Source organism: Babylonia areolata, chromosome 4 (assembly GCF_041734735.1).
Source record: "Babylonia areolata isolate BAREFJ2019XMU chromosome 4, ASM4173473v1, whole genome shotgun sequence".
Lineage (NCBI taxonomy): Eukaryota > Metazoa > Mollusca > Gastropoda > Neogastropoda > Buccinidae > Babylonia > Babylonia areolata.
The window spans coordinates 32,819,528-32,835,175 of NC_134879.1; the positions used below are offsets into that span (position 1 = coordinate 32,819,528).

Sequence of the window (15,648 nt, forward strand, 5' to 3'; positions counted from 1 at the left end):
TTGGGGAGGGGGTAATGCTCACAAGCCATCAGACTCCTCAACAGGCTCTAGTGTTCAAGTGCATTACCCTTTTTTGTTTGGAGTCAGAATAAAACAGTATTCTTTTATTTTGAGCTGCCATACATGTATGTGTATTCAAAAAACATGCACACACACACCATTCTTCACATGAACCGCTTTGTGGGATGTGGCCCACACTTTCAATGCATTTGGATGGACAAACAGGGATGGGGGAACCCACAGAATCAGTTGATAAGCTCAATCATATCCTGCTTTTTACGAGAGACGGAGACAGAAATAACAATGATTCTGCAGTACAGGGAGAGAAATATACAGAGGTCTATGTCCATTTGCTTTCTGACTGGCCACCATCAAAGCAAACACATGTATAAGATGCTGTGTATATTACAATATATCATGAAAACTTTAATTCTGTGTTGTTTTCCCATCATGGGCTGTCAACAAATCAAGTTAGCAACATTGGTTCATGGACTGTCAGCAAATCCAAGTTACAAAGATCAGTCTCTCTGCTTGCCCCATTCTCCAGAAATGTGCAGATCTGATTGAGGAACCTGAAGCCCTTCAATAATAATACTTACCCTTCAAAAAATGAATATTCACCCCTCAGATAATGAATACTGACCCTTATAACATAATGAATATTGAAAGTTAAAAAAAAAGGAAGACAAAAAAACCAAACATTCAAAATGGAGTTTAATCCTGTAACTGTGCCTCTGCAAATTATTCTGTTTCATCCAACAGTTCTTCATTATATTTACAGAAAGATTAATAACACACAATAACAGAAATACCACAAAATTCAGCTTCAGTATTAGGAATACTGGGTACATATTCACTATTGTCTGATTTGAAAAAAATCTGTTCACAACATCAAGAACACTAATGATAATAACAGAACTTCTGTAACATTGAATATTTTATACTTCTTGCAAACTAATCATTAGCATATTTTATACTTCTTACAAACTACTCATCTGCATGCATGTATAACAACCACATGGCTCACAGAACGAACACAAAGAAATGCTCACACTGTCTCAGACATGCACACCTTGGTGTGGAAAAGAAGTCGGGTCAAGGATCAAGGCCATAGATTTGAGAAGAAAAAAAAGAGAAAAAAGTTCTGTAGGAGTAAAGAGGGCCATGAGTCTCATTCAAAGTACATGAGTCAAAGATAGAACAGCAGTCAACAATGGACTGGCGAAATGCGGAAGAATGCAGAAAAGTGAATCAACTGCTGAATGGAGAAAATAACTATTTTATTGTAGTTACTCGTAGAATGGAAAAGGAGGCCTCATCTACTCTGTAAAGCTGATCTTAGAAACATAGGTGTGGAAAGTGCTGTTACTGATGTAGATTTTCAAAATGAAATTGTGTAACCAGCACAATACTTAAAACATTTTTTTCATTTGTTTTGTCTTTTACATTCACTTAAGTTATAGGTGCATGTGGGTGTATTCTTTTAGACCATTTATACCCTGCCATCATAACTCCATTTTCAGGGGTGTGCATGCTGGGTATTTTCTTGTTTCCATGGGCCACCAAACTGACATGGATTACATGATCTTTAATGTGCATTTTGATATTCTGCTTGTGTAATCACATGAAGGGGATTCAGGCACCAGCAGATCTTAACATCTGTTGACCGAGAAAATTGAAAAAATCTTCACCCTTAACCCACCAGGTGTAGACATGGAAGCAAACCCAGGATCCTCAGATTGAAATTCAACACATTAAGCATTCAAATGCTGCATTGTCATTTTTTTTTCTAATTCAACAGAATCTGCACAAAATAATGCATTACCTCTTTTTTCCTTTAAATCTTGATTATGAATTAACATTGCTGACAGAAAAAAAAGCTTTCAAAGTCAAGGTGAAGAAAAGGTGAAACTGAAAGAAGAAGTCACTCTAAACCAAACAATCTGACACACCAGTAGATCTATATATTCATAAGTACACACACTGCACATCTACCCTGCCATCACTTGTCGTTTCGCCCGAGAATGGTTTTGGGCACAAAGGATTTGACCTTTAAACTCTCCACCTCCGTGCAGTCCTTGTCCTGAATCTGCTCCAGCACTCTCTCACTTCTCTCCTCCTTCACTCCTTCCGCCTTGAAAGGTGTGCCGTCTTTCCCTCGAATCCAACCTTCAATGTTGTATCCGATGAAACCCACCACCAAAGCTACTGGAAAGGTGATGTATGGAGCATAGGTGCGTGCAGCACCCATGATGAGGGGCCAAACCATGATTCAGTCCAGCAGTCGTCAATTTGACAGGTGAATGGTGTCAAGCTGACCTTGATGAAACTATTCCCCCCAAATATGGAGTGTCCGGTCTTAATTAACTCCAAGAGAAATCAGAAGGTAACACTGATCTTGAGGATGATTCACATCTGCACCTGCACACATGACAGAAAAATCTGAGACTTCATTTTGCACGTAAAAAGTGACACATGCAAGCAGATACATGTACCTTCATGTTATATCTGCACACACACAAACACACACACATGCAGAGACACACAACAACAACAAAAAAACCCACACAAAATACTGATAAAAATAGTGCTTTTGGTCAATTATTTCTCAATTGGTTGAGGGTTGTTCACATTTACTATCAACAGCTTGATATTGCTTTGCATAATTTCTTCTCTGAAGAAGCTGTCAAATGGGGTGACTATGAATGAAATGAGGTGACCGTTGCATATGATGAACTTAAAAACAAAACAAAACAAAAAACATTGATTTCTGCTGCCCCATGGGCCAAGTGGATGTCAAACACACCTTTTCTTTTTGCTGAGTTTTTGCTTGTCAGTCTCATGACCAATATCTTTTTGATGGACCAACTACAAGCCAGTGAAATGACTTGGATCTAATCTAAAAACCTATCAATGAACACTTTTCTACTTTTGCTGTAATGAATCAGTTAACTGTTGTCCCTCACTTCCAAGAAAAATATCAATCAAACAATGCACATGGGAGTGACTCTGAGTTCAAGTCTGGATTTGTGTACAAACCTGTAAATCTGTTTACCCAGAAGATGAATCTGTTCATAATCTATTTGGACTAAATCAACAAGACTGTACCCAAACAGAAATGTATACTTATATATATATGGTCTAGAAAAAGCCCTACATCTTTACAGCTCAATTGTCTAAACACAGAGTCTTGAAACAAAAAAGAAGAAAAAAGCTTTGCAATGTTTTATCCCAATACAACAGCAACACACTTATCATTGACCTGCTGTCAGGATTATGGGGTAAAAGCTCAAATTTTCATAAGAAAATGGATGCTCATATATATATATATATATATATATATATATATATATATATATATATATATAATAATAATAATAATACTGGATACTTATATAGCACACTATCCAGAAATCTGCTCTAGGTGCTTTACAAAAACATTATATCTATGTTACATACACACACCAAAATGTGACCACACACACACACACACACACACGCACGCATGCACACACACACACTGCATACATACATTTTAACATACATGTGTATCTAACAGCTACCCTAACACATACGCACACATAGGCAGGCACAAACTTATATAAACACACGCACACACAATACACATTCATATACATGCATGTAATTGTGTACACATACATATGTATACACACATAGTCAAGCACACCTAACGAAAAGGAAGTGGACCTGCCACAATTGAATTTATTGCTGAGGGAAAAGGTGAGTTTTGAGACGAGATTTAAAAGATATATAAACCAAAAGAAACACACACGCACGCATGCACACACACACACACACAGTATATTGGAGTGGTGGTCCAGTGGTAGGGAGTAAGAGACCCCAACTATGTAACAAGCATACCAAATTTGATTCCCCCACCAAACTTTGAGTGGTAGTCTGGTTGTTAGTCTTTTTTTTGCTGCCCCGATCACCTGCACCGTTTTAGTGGCATTATCCCATGCTACCACTCATTCCGAGTCCCCCATACACCACCACATCCAGGTTTGTCTGTTGCAGTCTCAGCATCGGCAGTCCACAGGGAACCATTGATGTTAGGTTGCCAGGAGGCCACACACCCAAGGTGATCCTGCATTGCTTCTGAGTCACTTCAGTGGTGTTCAGCAGTGCCTGTTCTGATTTAACATACTTAGGACACCACCTACTAAGCCCCCTACTTAGCTTAGATTGGCTTAGTCATGGAGCCAGACTGAGTGAGTGTCTCCCCCAGCATGGAGACCATCACCAGACCACGTCCCTCCAATGACAGTCCCCCATGAATCTGCCAACACTGAAGACTTTGACAAGTGCGAAAGTGGAGGGATATTGAAACTGAGGTCACCATGAGAGCAGGGTATGAAAGGCTACATAATTTGGGACTTTTTCAAATTGATGATGAAAAAGGAGGAGGAGGATGCTGTAGAGGTCCATTTAGGTTTGGGACTACATGACAAGGTTGTACACTACACTTCCTGTCATAATGATATCCTGGTGTCAAACAGGCCCGAGAGATACAGACACATAGAGTGTTGGTCAGGAAATATGAGCAAAACACTCAAACAGGCATCTGTGAAGTGGACTGTATGGTCCCAGTTTTCCCATTTGAGCCCATTGCACACGTAACTCTGGGAAGGAGCAGGCTGCAGTCTGGAAAACTCAACCTCCACTGTGATTAAAACCTGCATCCTCCCTGACACAATAAATATGTGACGGTTGCCACAAAAGATGGGTCTTAAAAATATAAATAAAACAAAAATAAAAGACAGAAAAAAAAAATAAATAAAAATAAAAACAACAACAAAACAAAAACAAAACACACGAAGCAATTCGGATGCTATTTCAGTCTGAACCACCTGTATTTGTCCCGGTGAAAGAAAGGGGGAGACTAAAGGATGTTTCTGTTACCTTGCAAAGATGTATCTGAATCCACACAAGCTTTGATCACGCTTAGAAGTTCCCACTATAAGTTTCGTTTTCTGCTCATGATCGCCGGTCTTAGAACTTCAGAATATACTGCGCTGCATTTGGTTGATTTTCATACGTTGGCAAGCTACAGTATTGTTCGATAATCGTGTCACGCTGTCTTATTATGATCTTAGTACCTTTGATCAAATTAAAGTTGTTTCTTTTTTTGTTGATGTCACCACGGACTTGACTTTCGTCAGGACAAAGAAGGGAGATAAATGCCAGCACTTTTACGAAAATAATGCTGGTAGCTTTCATTTTCTGTTTCTTTTATGCACAGTGCCTTTTCACATATGAATATTACAGCAAGAAAGGCAGAAAATGTCACTAATGTTTTGTCAATGATTAATGGGAGGGCTGTATTACGTACTCTTAAAAAGTCAATTCAATCAAACTACGCTTCGCGGCTTCGATCGTAGCTTTTTATTGTCACATGTCTTCTGCAAACTGAAACAGGCTGTGTACTAAGTGCGGACAGTTCGCGACCAAAACATACGTTGGTCTGTGTCATTCTTAAATGTACACATTAGGCCAGAAATGACCAGAGAATAGCAGAAAACCGTTGCAAACAAACAGTTTCATCTAAAACATGAAGTTGTGGAGGGTTTGACCAAAACACGTTTTTATGGAATTCCCAACGTTTGCCGATATGTCACTGAACTCTTCGTCGAGTGAAACACCGCCGAGCAGTGATAAAGACCGTGTCTTCTCATCTGTTGACTTTTTTCAGTCACCTCCGTCTGATGATGACAACTACGATATATTCGATGTTGACAGTAGCGGAACTCGCTCACCAGCCATTGAATCACCGACTCATAAACGGTACCTGTACCCACAGAAGGAATTCGTTGATGAACTCAGACCAGAAGAGCTCAGGTGGTTCTATCGTTCGGAGGGGAGCAAAAAGTGGCAGCCCTTTATTGGTTATGATTCATTACGAATTGAATGTCGATATCGTGCCCTTGCCATTGATGAAGATGGTGACATTGACGTGGAGGAACGAATCCTTGTTTTGGGTGGACTGTATGAAGTTGATGTTGTCAACAAGAAATGTTATCCAGTGTACTGGTCAGGTAATGTCAACAGTCATCTCTGTCATACATACTCAACTGACTTTCACTTTCACTGCCTTGACGGCCACAATCATCAATTTGATTTTTATGCCGTTACAACTCACTAGTTTACCCTATGGTATAAATACATGCAGTATTTCATTGAAAGAAAACTTTAAGGTAGAGTTTGGTGTGGCATGAAATTATTTACAATCATCATTTCATTCATGTCTGGGTGGTTTTTACAGTTTTTGTGTGCATATTGTTCATGCCACTGATTATATGTTCTCTCTGTGATAGTGTCACACATTGAATCAGTTTGTATGGGATATACATGTATATTTTTTTTTATCAAGGATTCACATCTTCCATCCCTGTTTAGACAAGAGAGCAGCTGAGAGTAAGATGCTCACAAAGGAAAAATCAGTGTACATAAACAGTCCTTTGTTAAAAATGATTGATAAGATTAAAAATGATACTCCACCTCACTCTCCCCCACCCCACAAAAAAGGCAATGCAAAGTGTTTACTGATATATATATATATTAGTTTTTATATACATACTTTAATTTTATATGTGTTTGTGTGTGTGGGTGCATCAACACCAAAACCCAAACCTTTACTATGCCCCTCCCCCTACACCACACACATCCTTACACATGACACCTACTCCTAACTTACCTTGACACCCATGCAAAGCAAGTAGAGGACCAATATAATGTCCCCACCCCACCTCCACTGAAACATACTGAACTGAGTCTAGATTAACCAGCACCTTTAGGCACCACCAAGGACAATTTTCTATTCTATTTACTCCAAGCATTTTCCTTTAAAAACTGAAAGAAGAGCTACTTCCAGATTTATCGTGCCCTTGATCGCTCCCAAATCTAGCAGTACAGGCAATCCACATTTTTAACCCATGTGGAGTTGTGCACTGTTCCATTGGGGAACAGCCTGAAGGAGGTGCCTCTGCTCAGTCACTAGAGGCCTTCAAGGTGGGGGATACAAACATATCTGTGCTGAAGTATTTATTATCAGGGCAAGTTCGAAACCTTTGGGGTCCCACTCCCAGGGACTTTTACCATAATTCTAGGGGTCCCCAGACAAACTTCAGTTCAGAAAGTAAGCACTATGATTTCTAACCAAATCTGCAGTTCTACACGAACATACAAAGAGTACAGCATACAGGTCTACTGTTCTTCTAGTTCAGGTTTCTGGGTCAAGAATTGGTGAAAGGAAAGAATTATTTGTAGCAGATGGTCATAGTGTTGGACTGAAGCTTCCCATACATTATTTTCACCTTTTTACGTGTTATTTTAGATTTTCAGAATGTCCCATGGACCCACTTGATGAACTTGCAGTGCTTCCTTTTGATTTCTTATGCATGAGGGACGCATTCATGTGTTATCAGAAGCCCTTTTTTTTTTCTTTTAAACCTGTCTTGACACCCTTGCCCCATCATCCAGTGACTGTAACCCCAACCCCACACACCTTTCTGAACACACGTGTGCAGTTATCAGATGGTTAGAGCGCTGGATTTTCACCTGAGTTTCCTGAGTTTGGTCCCCTGTTGCACCTGGTTGGTTAACTCACTCAGTACGGCCAGTCCTCTCTTCTCCTCTACACAGACCCCTCGGATGTCCAGTGGGTGTCTGAATGACCCAACCTTTAGCTTCCGTCGTCAGAACTGTGGTATTCTTTGTCAACATTCACCTCTTCAGTATAAGAGCCTTCCGCTTGCAATATTTTGATGGTGGTATTTGGGATGAAACGCTGTTAACGTCGTCTCTTTCGCCGTTCGTATGGAGAGAGTTAATGATGGAGATTTTTCTGATCTCCCAGGTAACATATGTGCAGACCTTGACCTGCTAGTGCTTGAACCCTCTTCATGTGTATGCACACAGAAGATTAAATATGCACGTTGAAGATCCTATAAATATAGTATAATCCTGGTCAGCGTTTGGTGGGCCAAGAAAACAAGAACATACCCAGCATGCACACACCCCAAAACAGAGTGTGGCTGCCTACTTGGTATGGTAAATAAACGAAACAGTCATATGCAACATGAAATGCTACATATCTGTGAGAGTGTGTGTGTGCCTGACTGAAAGTGAGACCTGATTGGTTTGACAGAGGAAATGAATGATGAGCGCCCGATGGCAGCTGTTGGCTCTATCCAGGTAGGCAGCCTGATGTACAAATGACTCAATGTTTGTAAAGTGCTTGGTCTCTGACTGAGGATATGTTCTATATAAATATCCACATTATCATCATCATGATGGTCATCAAATCTAGCCTTCCCCCACCACCAGTGACTTAGAGCATGGTTGTGTGCAGTTGTTGGTGTGAATATATATACATTATTGGCTCACTAAATTATACAAATTTGTGTTCCTTCTGTTTTGCTTCCCTTTTTATTCCACATCCGTTTTGCAGAATGTTAAAAACTGCCATTGAAACAGGGCAGTGAATAGGAAAGTACCACAGTGAACCTATGGGACAGATGATTTTCTTCTTTCATTAATTTTTCAAAGCTGCGTACCATCCTGATTGTAACTAGGCAGGTTATTGCCCAATTGATAGGGTTTTTCTGTGAAAGAAGTATAAATTTGTTCGTTTCACATATGTAACAAAATGAAATAATATGTGAGATTGTGTGCACTCATTTGTGGCACAAAATAGATTTGTCACTACAGACTGTGCAGTGACAGATCTTAGCAAAATAATACTTTTGACTTGTGCTGAAACTGTATGACTGTGAGTTCAACTTCAAGAGATGGTGACCCATTGAGTTTGAAGGTTACTTCATGGACCTGGTTAATGAAATGACAATCACAATGACAGACTTGGAGGAATTGGTTTAAGTCATGAAAATCCAAGCAACATAACTCATAAGATGCATACTTATGTCCATTTCCAAAATATGTATTTGTTACACTTCACATTTTGTGTAACTGTCTACCTCCCTATTCTTCTGTTAGCTGTAAGGAGTTCAAACCCAAGGTGGTTTTTTTGTTGTTGTTTTTTCATGCTAATTAGGTTAGGTTCTTGTGAGACACACTTAGAAAGTGTGTTTCTTTTTTCCATCTCACAGCAAGAGGTTCTCACTAACTAGTTAGTCAAGGCTAGGAGGTATCATTCAGAGCAGTTTTGTGGCAAGGAAAAGATAAAATCTGCTTCTCACCTCATGCCTGTTACTTTGCACATGTATTTCTCGTCGTCACCACTAGCATGCAAGCTTGCTTGCGAATAACAAACATGCCTCTGAGTCTGATGTTCTCTCAAAACAATGACCAGTAGACATAGAGGCTTTGAGTACATGATCATTGAGATTTTGCTTGTCCTTTCACAAGGGCCCAAATTTTCATTGAAATTTGGGACTTGGGTTGGTTTATCTTATTCCAGAATCTTAATAACCACATTGTGTAGGGGAAACATATTTGTGTTGTACATGATATATGGATCTGTGATTATGAACACTATATTTCTGTTAAACTTAAAAGCACCTGATTTTGCAGTTTGTACAAGACTCGAGACTGATTTATTGTCTGTACACATGTACAGAAATTCATTGATCATATACGTGTCCCACTCCCCCTGCCATCTCTAACCAACAACTCCATGTTCCCTCCTTGTCTGTCAGACCCCCCTTCCCCCACCTCCACACACCTTCTCCCTCTGCCTTGGACTCCCCACTCTTCCTTACAGTCGGGCACCCATCCTGTTAACAGATTATGAAGAATAGATTGACCTTGAAATCAGAAACATATACTGTAATGCATAGGCACATAATTCATAACTCCCAGACACACAAGCAAATCATTGCTGCTCAAGTGGTTTGTTTTGGTTTTTTTAGAACAGTGTTTAACACTGTCCCATATTGTATACCTTTTGGCATATTGGTCAAATACTTTTTGATTTTGGTAACCCAAGGTGAGAGAGAGAGAGAGAGAGAGAGAGAGACAGGAAGAATTCAAGAAAAGATTCTACTTATTATAATAAGTTAATAAAAAAAACTTAATGTTCAGATAATTAACATGCTTAGCAGCTTCAGTTAAATGTGTGCACAAAGATGCAAGACCAACAGTTTTGCTTTACTGTTGTTGTTGTTTTTTTATACACTCTTTTCTACATTTCAGATAATTAACATGCTTAGCAGCTTCAAATAAATGTGTGCACAAAGATGCAAGACCAACAGTTTTGCTTTACTGTTGTTTTTTTTGTTTTTTTTATACACTCTTTTCTACATTTGTGTTATGTTAGCAGTTTAAACCATTCTTTAGATCAGTTTAAGATTTCACTAGAAATCTAATAATACTCTAAATTTAATAAGATTTTTGTAATATGTAACAGTGTAATAAGTAAAGTAAGAGGGGGAAAAAAGATATATAAATACTGTTTATTTTGTCAGAGTGCATGTGTGTGTATGATATATATTGATATCTATGATTTGAGCATTTCTTTATTTAAAAAAATTTATTTAACACTGAGTTATTCACTGATCGAGAGATGTGTGTGGTAAGAATGTACACACAGGTGGAGAGTGAGTGCAACAGATGTTGCATGTGGCAAGTGTCAGTTACACTAATTTAAAGGGGGAGGGGACATGTATTTCATCGATTTACCTCCCCTATTTGCTGTGCGCACACTGATGACTCAAACATGCATTCACATGCAGATGTGCACAAAACAGGTGTTGCACTATATATATATATATATAATTATATATGTGTGTGTGTGTGTGTGTGTGTAGATATATAGATATGTATGTATGTATGTATAGATATATAGATATATTTGAAATTAGTTCAGTATATTGTTTTGACTACATTTGTGCAGTTTTTCCATCTAACCCCATAACTGCTGAATCTTGGTGAAATGAGACCAGTGTCATGTAAATTTGAAGTGAAATTACTAGATTGTGTGTGCTTATCAATCCTGATGTAATTGATTTTGCTGATAAAAAGTAATGCAGTTTCCAAGAGGAGGAAGTCTGAATAAAGAATTGTGACTGACATTTTGACCTATAAGCTTAGTCTTATGTCAGTGAGGTGACAGCCCTTCACTGACGAATGTAGTAGTCAGCAGGTGTTAAGTGATTAAATTCATCCCAATATAATTTACTGATGTACTTTGTACGCACTTGTTTCCTTATTATGTAATATTTTATGATTAATTCTATGACAAATGGGGCAACATGTGCATTAATCATGCATTTTGTTTTATGCTCAGTGTACCATAGCTCTATTGTTATTTGTAATGTCAAGGCAAAATGTTAGTATAAATTTGTTCATGAGGTAACAAATGTACATGTGCACATGTGTACATTCCTGCATTTATACAAAGCGCGCGCACACACACACACACACACACACACACGACATACACATATGTATTCACTTATATGTAGGGCACACACACACACACACACACACACACACACACACACACACACACACACACACACACACACACACACACACACACACACACACTATGCACACCAGAACAAAATCGGGTGTCTTGTTTTCTCAGTATTCTTTTCAAAGTATTTGATTTATTATGGGTGATGATGAAGAAGGTGTAACAGAAACAGTCATTTCAAGCTGTTCAGAGTGGAGAACAGATTGAAGTTCAAACAGTCGAAAAATGAAGGTTTAATTTCAGGTTAAGTTTTGATCCACCATTTGTAAAAATGAAACCAGTGAGAGAAAAAGAGTGGTCATGAGTTTGACAATATGTGTATCGATATATATTGATGATATATGTATTGATATATCTATCAGTATCTATATTTATTGATATATTTGTTTTATTTATTTAATTGGATCAATTGATTCATTTGATATATATTGTGGACTCACTGCACAGCTTGATAAATGATACAAAGAAGTACATGTTTACCTGATTGGTCATGGAGCATGAAAGAACATGACTGATAATGACATGGGCATTCCTATCACTATATCAATCATTCTGTGTATTGCCAACAATGTACAGTTCATTGTCTGTAGCCTTCAGCTGTGAGATTGTCACTGACCACCAACTGCTTGGAGCAAACCAGATTAGAGCGAGGACGACAGATTAGCTGTTATTTGGTGCAGAAGTGTCACATTCAACAGGGTGACATAATTATCTCATTATGGACTGACGTGACCATGAGGAGACAGATGACTTTGTGTGGAGTATTCATGAGTGATAATAGTCTTTTGGATGAGACGATAAACCGAGAGACATCATGTGTGTAGCATGCACTTTGCGCATGTCAAAGAATCTATGTCCTAAGGCAACGAAAGGTGTTGACCCTGGGATAATAATGCAGGAAAAATCCACAGATACACTTGCACACAGGAGAAAAAAGGGGGAGGTTGGTACTGTACTGTGGTGATGCGCTCTCCCCAGGCGGAGCAGCCCAAATTTCACTCAGATAAATCTGTTGTGACAAACAGGTAATGCAATGCAGTGCAATACAATACAATACAATACAATACAATACAATACCAGTGCTCCTTTTGCTGCTTGGAATGCATTCCCCTCCACATCTCCTTAACCCTGTGATTGCTGCAGACGAATGTGCTCATCAGTTAAGGTTACTTGATTGACTGGTCAGATTGAGAGGTAACACTAACAGGTGAGAATGTCAGTCAACTTTCTTCATTTGGACTCCTTCCTCTAGGGACTGCATTATTTTTGTTCGGTTTGGAAAAAAAAAATCACCATTCAGAAGTCTCAAAGTAGTTATCTCACTTATAATTCATGCCACACGAATCTAACCCCTGGACTACTGGGGAAAAAACATCAACAAAAAACCATTAGAAAGGGGTGTTTCAAAAAAGTCATTAATCAATATCCAGAACAATCAGCTATTAACTGAGAAAATGGTCTTGAAACATACCATACCAGTCTAGATAAAGTGTGTGAATTGTGAACTGTCAGCCTTCTAGAATTGTTTCCCTTCTCTTGATGACATCACTGTGACTGAATTCTACAGGCATAGTAGTCAATGGGGTTAATTTCACCAGGGTTCAACATTTAGGGCTTTGGAAAAAAAGAAAATAATCAAGCTGTCATTTGCACTTTTGAAGGGATTTTTTGAATCAACTTGGAAAAAACCCAACACTTTTAGTGATGATAATTTTGATTTGTAAACCAACATAATGGCCGGATAAGTAAGATTTGTCCTTTGTGACAATCATGTATGTGTGCAGACACATTTCAGGAGTATTTTGTTGTGTGTAGGCTTTAATTGAATGCCATCAGGGGCAACTTTTCCTGGAGTTCGACAGTTTTGTTTGAGTCTCTTTATGGTTATGTTGACCCAGTGCTTTGTGCTTCAAATGCAAGAAATATATAACCTTCCCAAACTGAAGTCCGATACCAGTTCACACCTTGGTGGAGTGAGGAAAATTGGAAGTTAAGTGCCAAGGAGACACCACCACACTGAAACAGGGCATGGAACACTGATCACTGGTGAACTCTGGATCAGAAGTCCAACACCTAACCAGCTCTACCACAGAGACTCTTATCTATATGACATGATGTAACATAACGTAACAGAACATAATGTAGTGTATTGTAATGTAACAGAATAGAATAGAAAGTGTGTTGCTTGTTACTGGTGATCTGTGTGTGTGTGTGTGTGTGTGTGTTTGTGTAATACAAAGTGTATTATTTGTTGCAGGAGATGTGTCAGAAGTCATATATATATATATATATATAGTATTATTTATTGCAGATGTGTCAGAAGTCATATGTATTTATATATATAAATATTGAAAGAAAAAACCAAAAAAAACCCCAACATATATATATATATATATATGTATATATATATGTATGTATGTGTGTATGTATGTAACATAAGTGTATGACCTGTTGCAGGGGATGTGTCGGAAATCATGCGGGGGGTGTGGTTCCATGAGACGATGCAGCCCCTGGAGGAGTGCTACACATCACAGATAGAGGCGGAGCACATGAAGAACTTCCTCGGTCAGCGCCTCGAAGAGGCCCCAATCCCTGCCAAAGGACCCAAACCTGGTGACTTGGCTGCTGCTTTATTCACTTTTATAACCTTTTTACACGTTGTGGTAACATGTGTGCCTAGTAAGAGAATTTGAATGCATGGGATTGAAGCTCACACTCGGTAGCAGTTTCTCCCCCTCCACTCCTTGAGTGGTGGTCTGGATGCTAACTGCACAAGTCATTTGGATGAGACAATGAAGCAGGCTTCAAGTGTACAGCATGCACATAGCGCACATAAAAGAAACTGTTGGCAACAAAAGGTTTGCCCCTGGAAAAAATTCTGTAGAAAAGAGTCCACTGGTCTATTAGATCAATAGATGTGAATCGGGCAAAGAGACTAAATGGTGCAGGTAGGCTGATTGACTTGTAGAGAATCACTCTTGTCTTGATAAATCTTTTGTATAAAAAAAAAAGGTGGGCAGAAGAGCAGGTTAAGATTGCCAAAGAAAAAAATAATCAAATGTGAAATCATTCATTCCATATCTCAGGGGAAGCAATTATGTTTCAGTTTACATGCAGGGTTTGTACAGTCATGGAAGTCTGGAAAAGTCTTGGAAAAATGAGAGAACCATTTCCGGAGCTGGAAAAGCCTTGGAAAAAATGTGAGCACCATTTCCAGGGCTGAAAAAGTCTTGGAAAAATGAGAGAATCATAACACTCCACACATTCTCCAATTTCTTTGATATTGTCTGCTGAATGTTCTTCTTTCATTTACTGAAAGCAGCATTTCTGTATTCAGCTGTATGATTCTGGAGTTCTCTCCCTTCTCATCAGCAGTTTCTTCCATCTTGGCATCAAACGTTTCATTTCAAAACCCAGTCACTACAAATTTTCTTCTTGAAGTAGAAGGCTGTGCCTCCCTCAGTCCCTGTGTGTGTGTGTCCCTGTGTGTGTGTGATTGCAGATACATGGGCAGTTCTTTTGTGTCAACTGATTAAGATGAAAACAAAAACAAAACCTCAGGTGCTCAAAGCAGCTGCAAACTTGTGTGTTTCAGTGATCCACAACTTGAAGTTCCGCGACTTCCATGTGGACTGGAATGCAAGCAATGAAATCTACATGTTCAGTGAGTCCACCTCTTCCAAGCTGATGCGCAGAGTCACCAAGTCCATGGGATGGCAGAAATGTGAGTGGAGCTGTTGGTTGTAAAGGATGGACATTGTATTAACAAACCTATCTCACTTTTTTGGTGCAAATATGTAGCAAATGACTTTGTGATGACTATTGCAATGCAGACTAACAGTAAGAGCAGCAGCTGGTGACTGAATCACCACCAGAATAAACTGATAGTGCTTTTTGTCCTCTGAGGCCAGTGGTAGGTTGCCTTATAATGACCTAGCATGAGTTGTAGCATTTGGTTTGCAGTGCCATATGCATTGCCTTTGGGAGTATTCAGCAACATAGCTTTTTATGCCAAACTAACCTGTTTGTAGTGCTTTTGTTGCACAAATCAGTCAGCTTGAAAAAAGGCAAATTTGATGAAAACTTGTTTATACATACATACATATATATATATATATGTTTTATTCATTCATTGATTGGGGAAATGCCATGGCAGAATCAGATGTTGGGACTTCTGATCCAGTGTTCAC

The 15,648-nt window shown here is 38.9% G+C and overlaps 2 protein-coding genes across 4 annotated transcripts in view; one reads left to right on the top strand and one right to left on the bottom strand.

Annotated features, from left to right (window-relative positions):
- Positions 1-1,124: 1,124 nt before the first annotated feature.
- Positions 1,125-5,203, bottom strand: LOC143281083 (small integral membrane protein 12-B-like). 2 transcript variants are annotated; one of them, XM_076586021.1, is made up of 2 exons: positions 5,121-5,203; positions 1,125-2,421 (listed from the first exon to the last, which is right to left on the bottom strand). In XM_076586021.1, the coding sequence occupies exon 2, from the start codon at positions 2,267-2,269 to the stop codon at positions 2,003-2,005; it is 267 nt and encodes an 88-aa protein (XP_076442136.1). In that variant the 5' UTR covers positions 2,270-2,421; positions 5,121-5,203; the 3' UTR covers positions 1,125-2,002. The 2 variants fall into 2 exon arrangements, with proteins under 2 accessions (XP_076442136.1, XP_076442135.1); XM_076586020.1 differs by having other exon boundaries at positions 4,924-5,187.
- Positions 5,204-5,431: 228 nt separating this feature from the next.
- The window catches only part of LOC143281084 (phospholipase DDHD1-like), a 38,337-nt gene continuing 28,120 nt past the window's right edge, over positions 5,432-15,648 (top strand). For both annotated transcript variants that reach the window (XM_076586022.1, XM_076586023.1), the window contains exons 1-3: positions 5,432-6,056; positions 13,916-14,071; positions 15,054-15,182. In XM_076586022.1, coding sequence (XP_076442137.1) covers positions 5,609-6,056; positions 13,916-14,071; positions 15,054-15,182 — 733 coding nt within the window. In that variant the 5' untranslated portion in view covers positions 5,432-5,608. The remainder of the gene's footprint in view (positions 6,057-13,915; positions 14,072-15,053; positions 15,183-15,648) is intronic.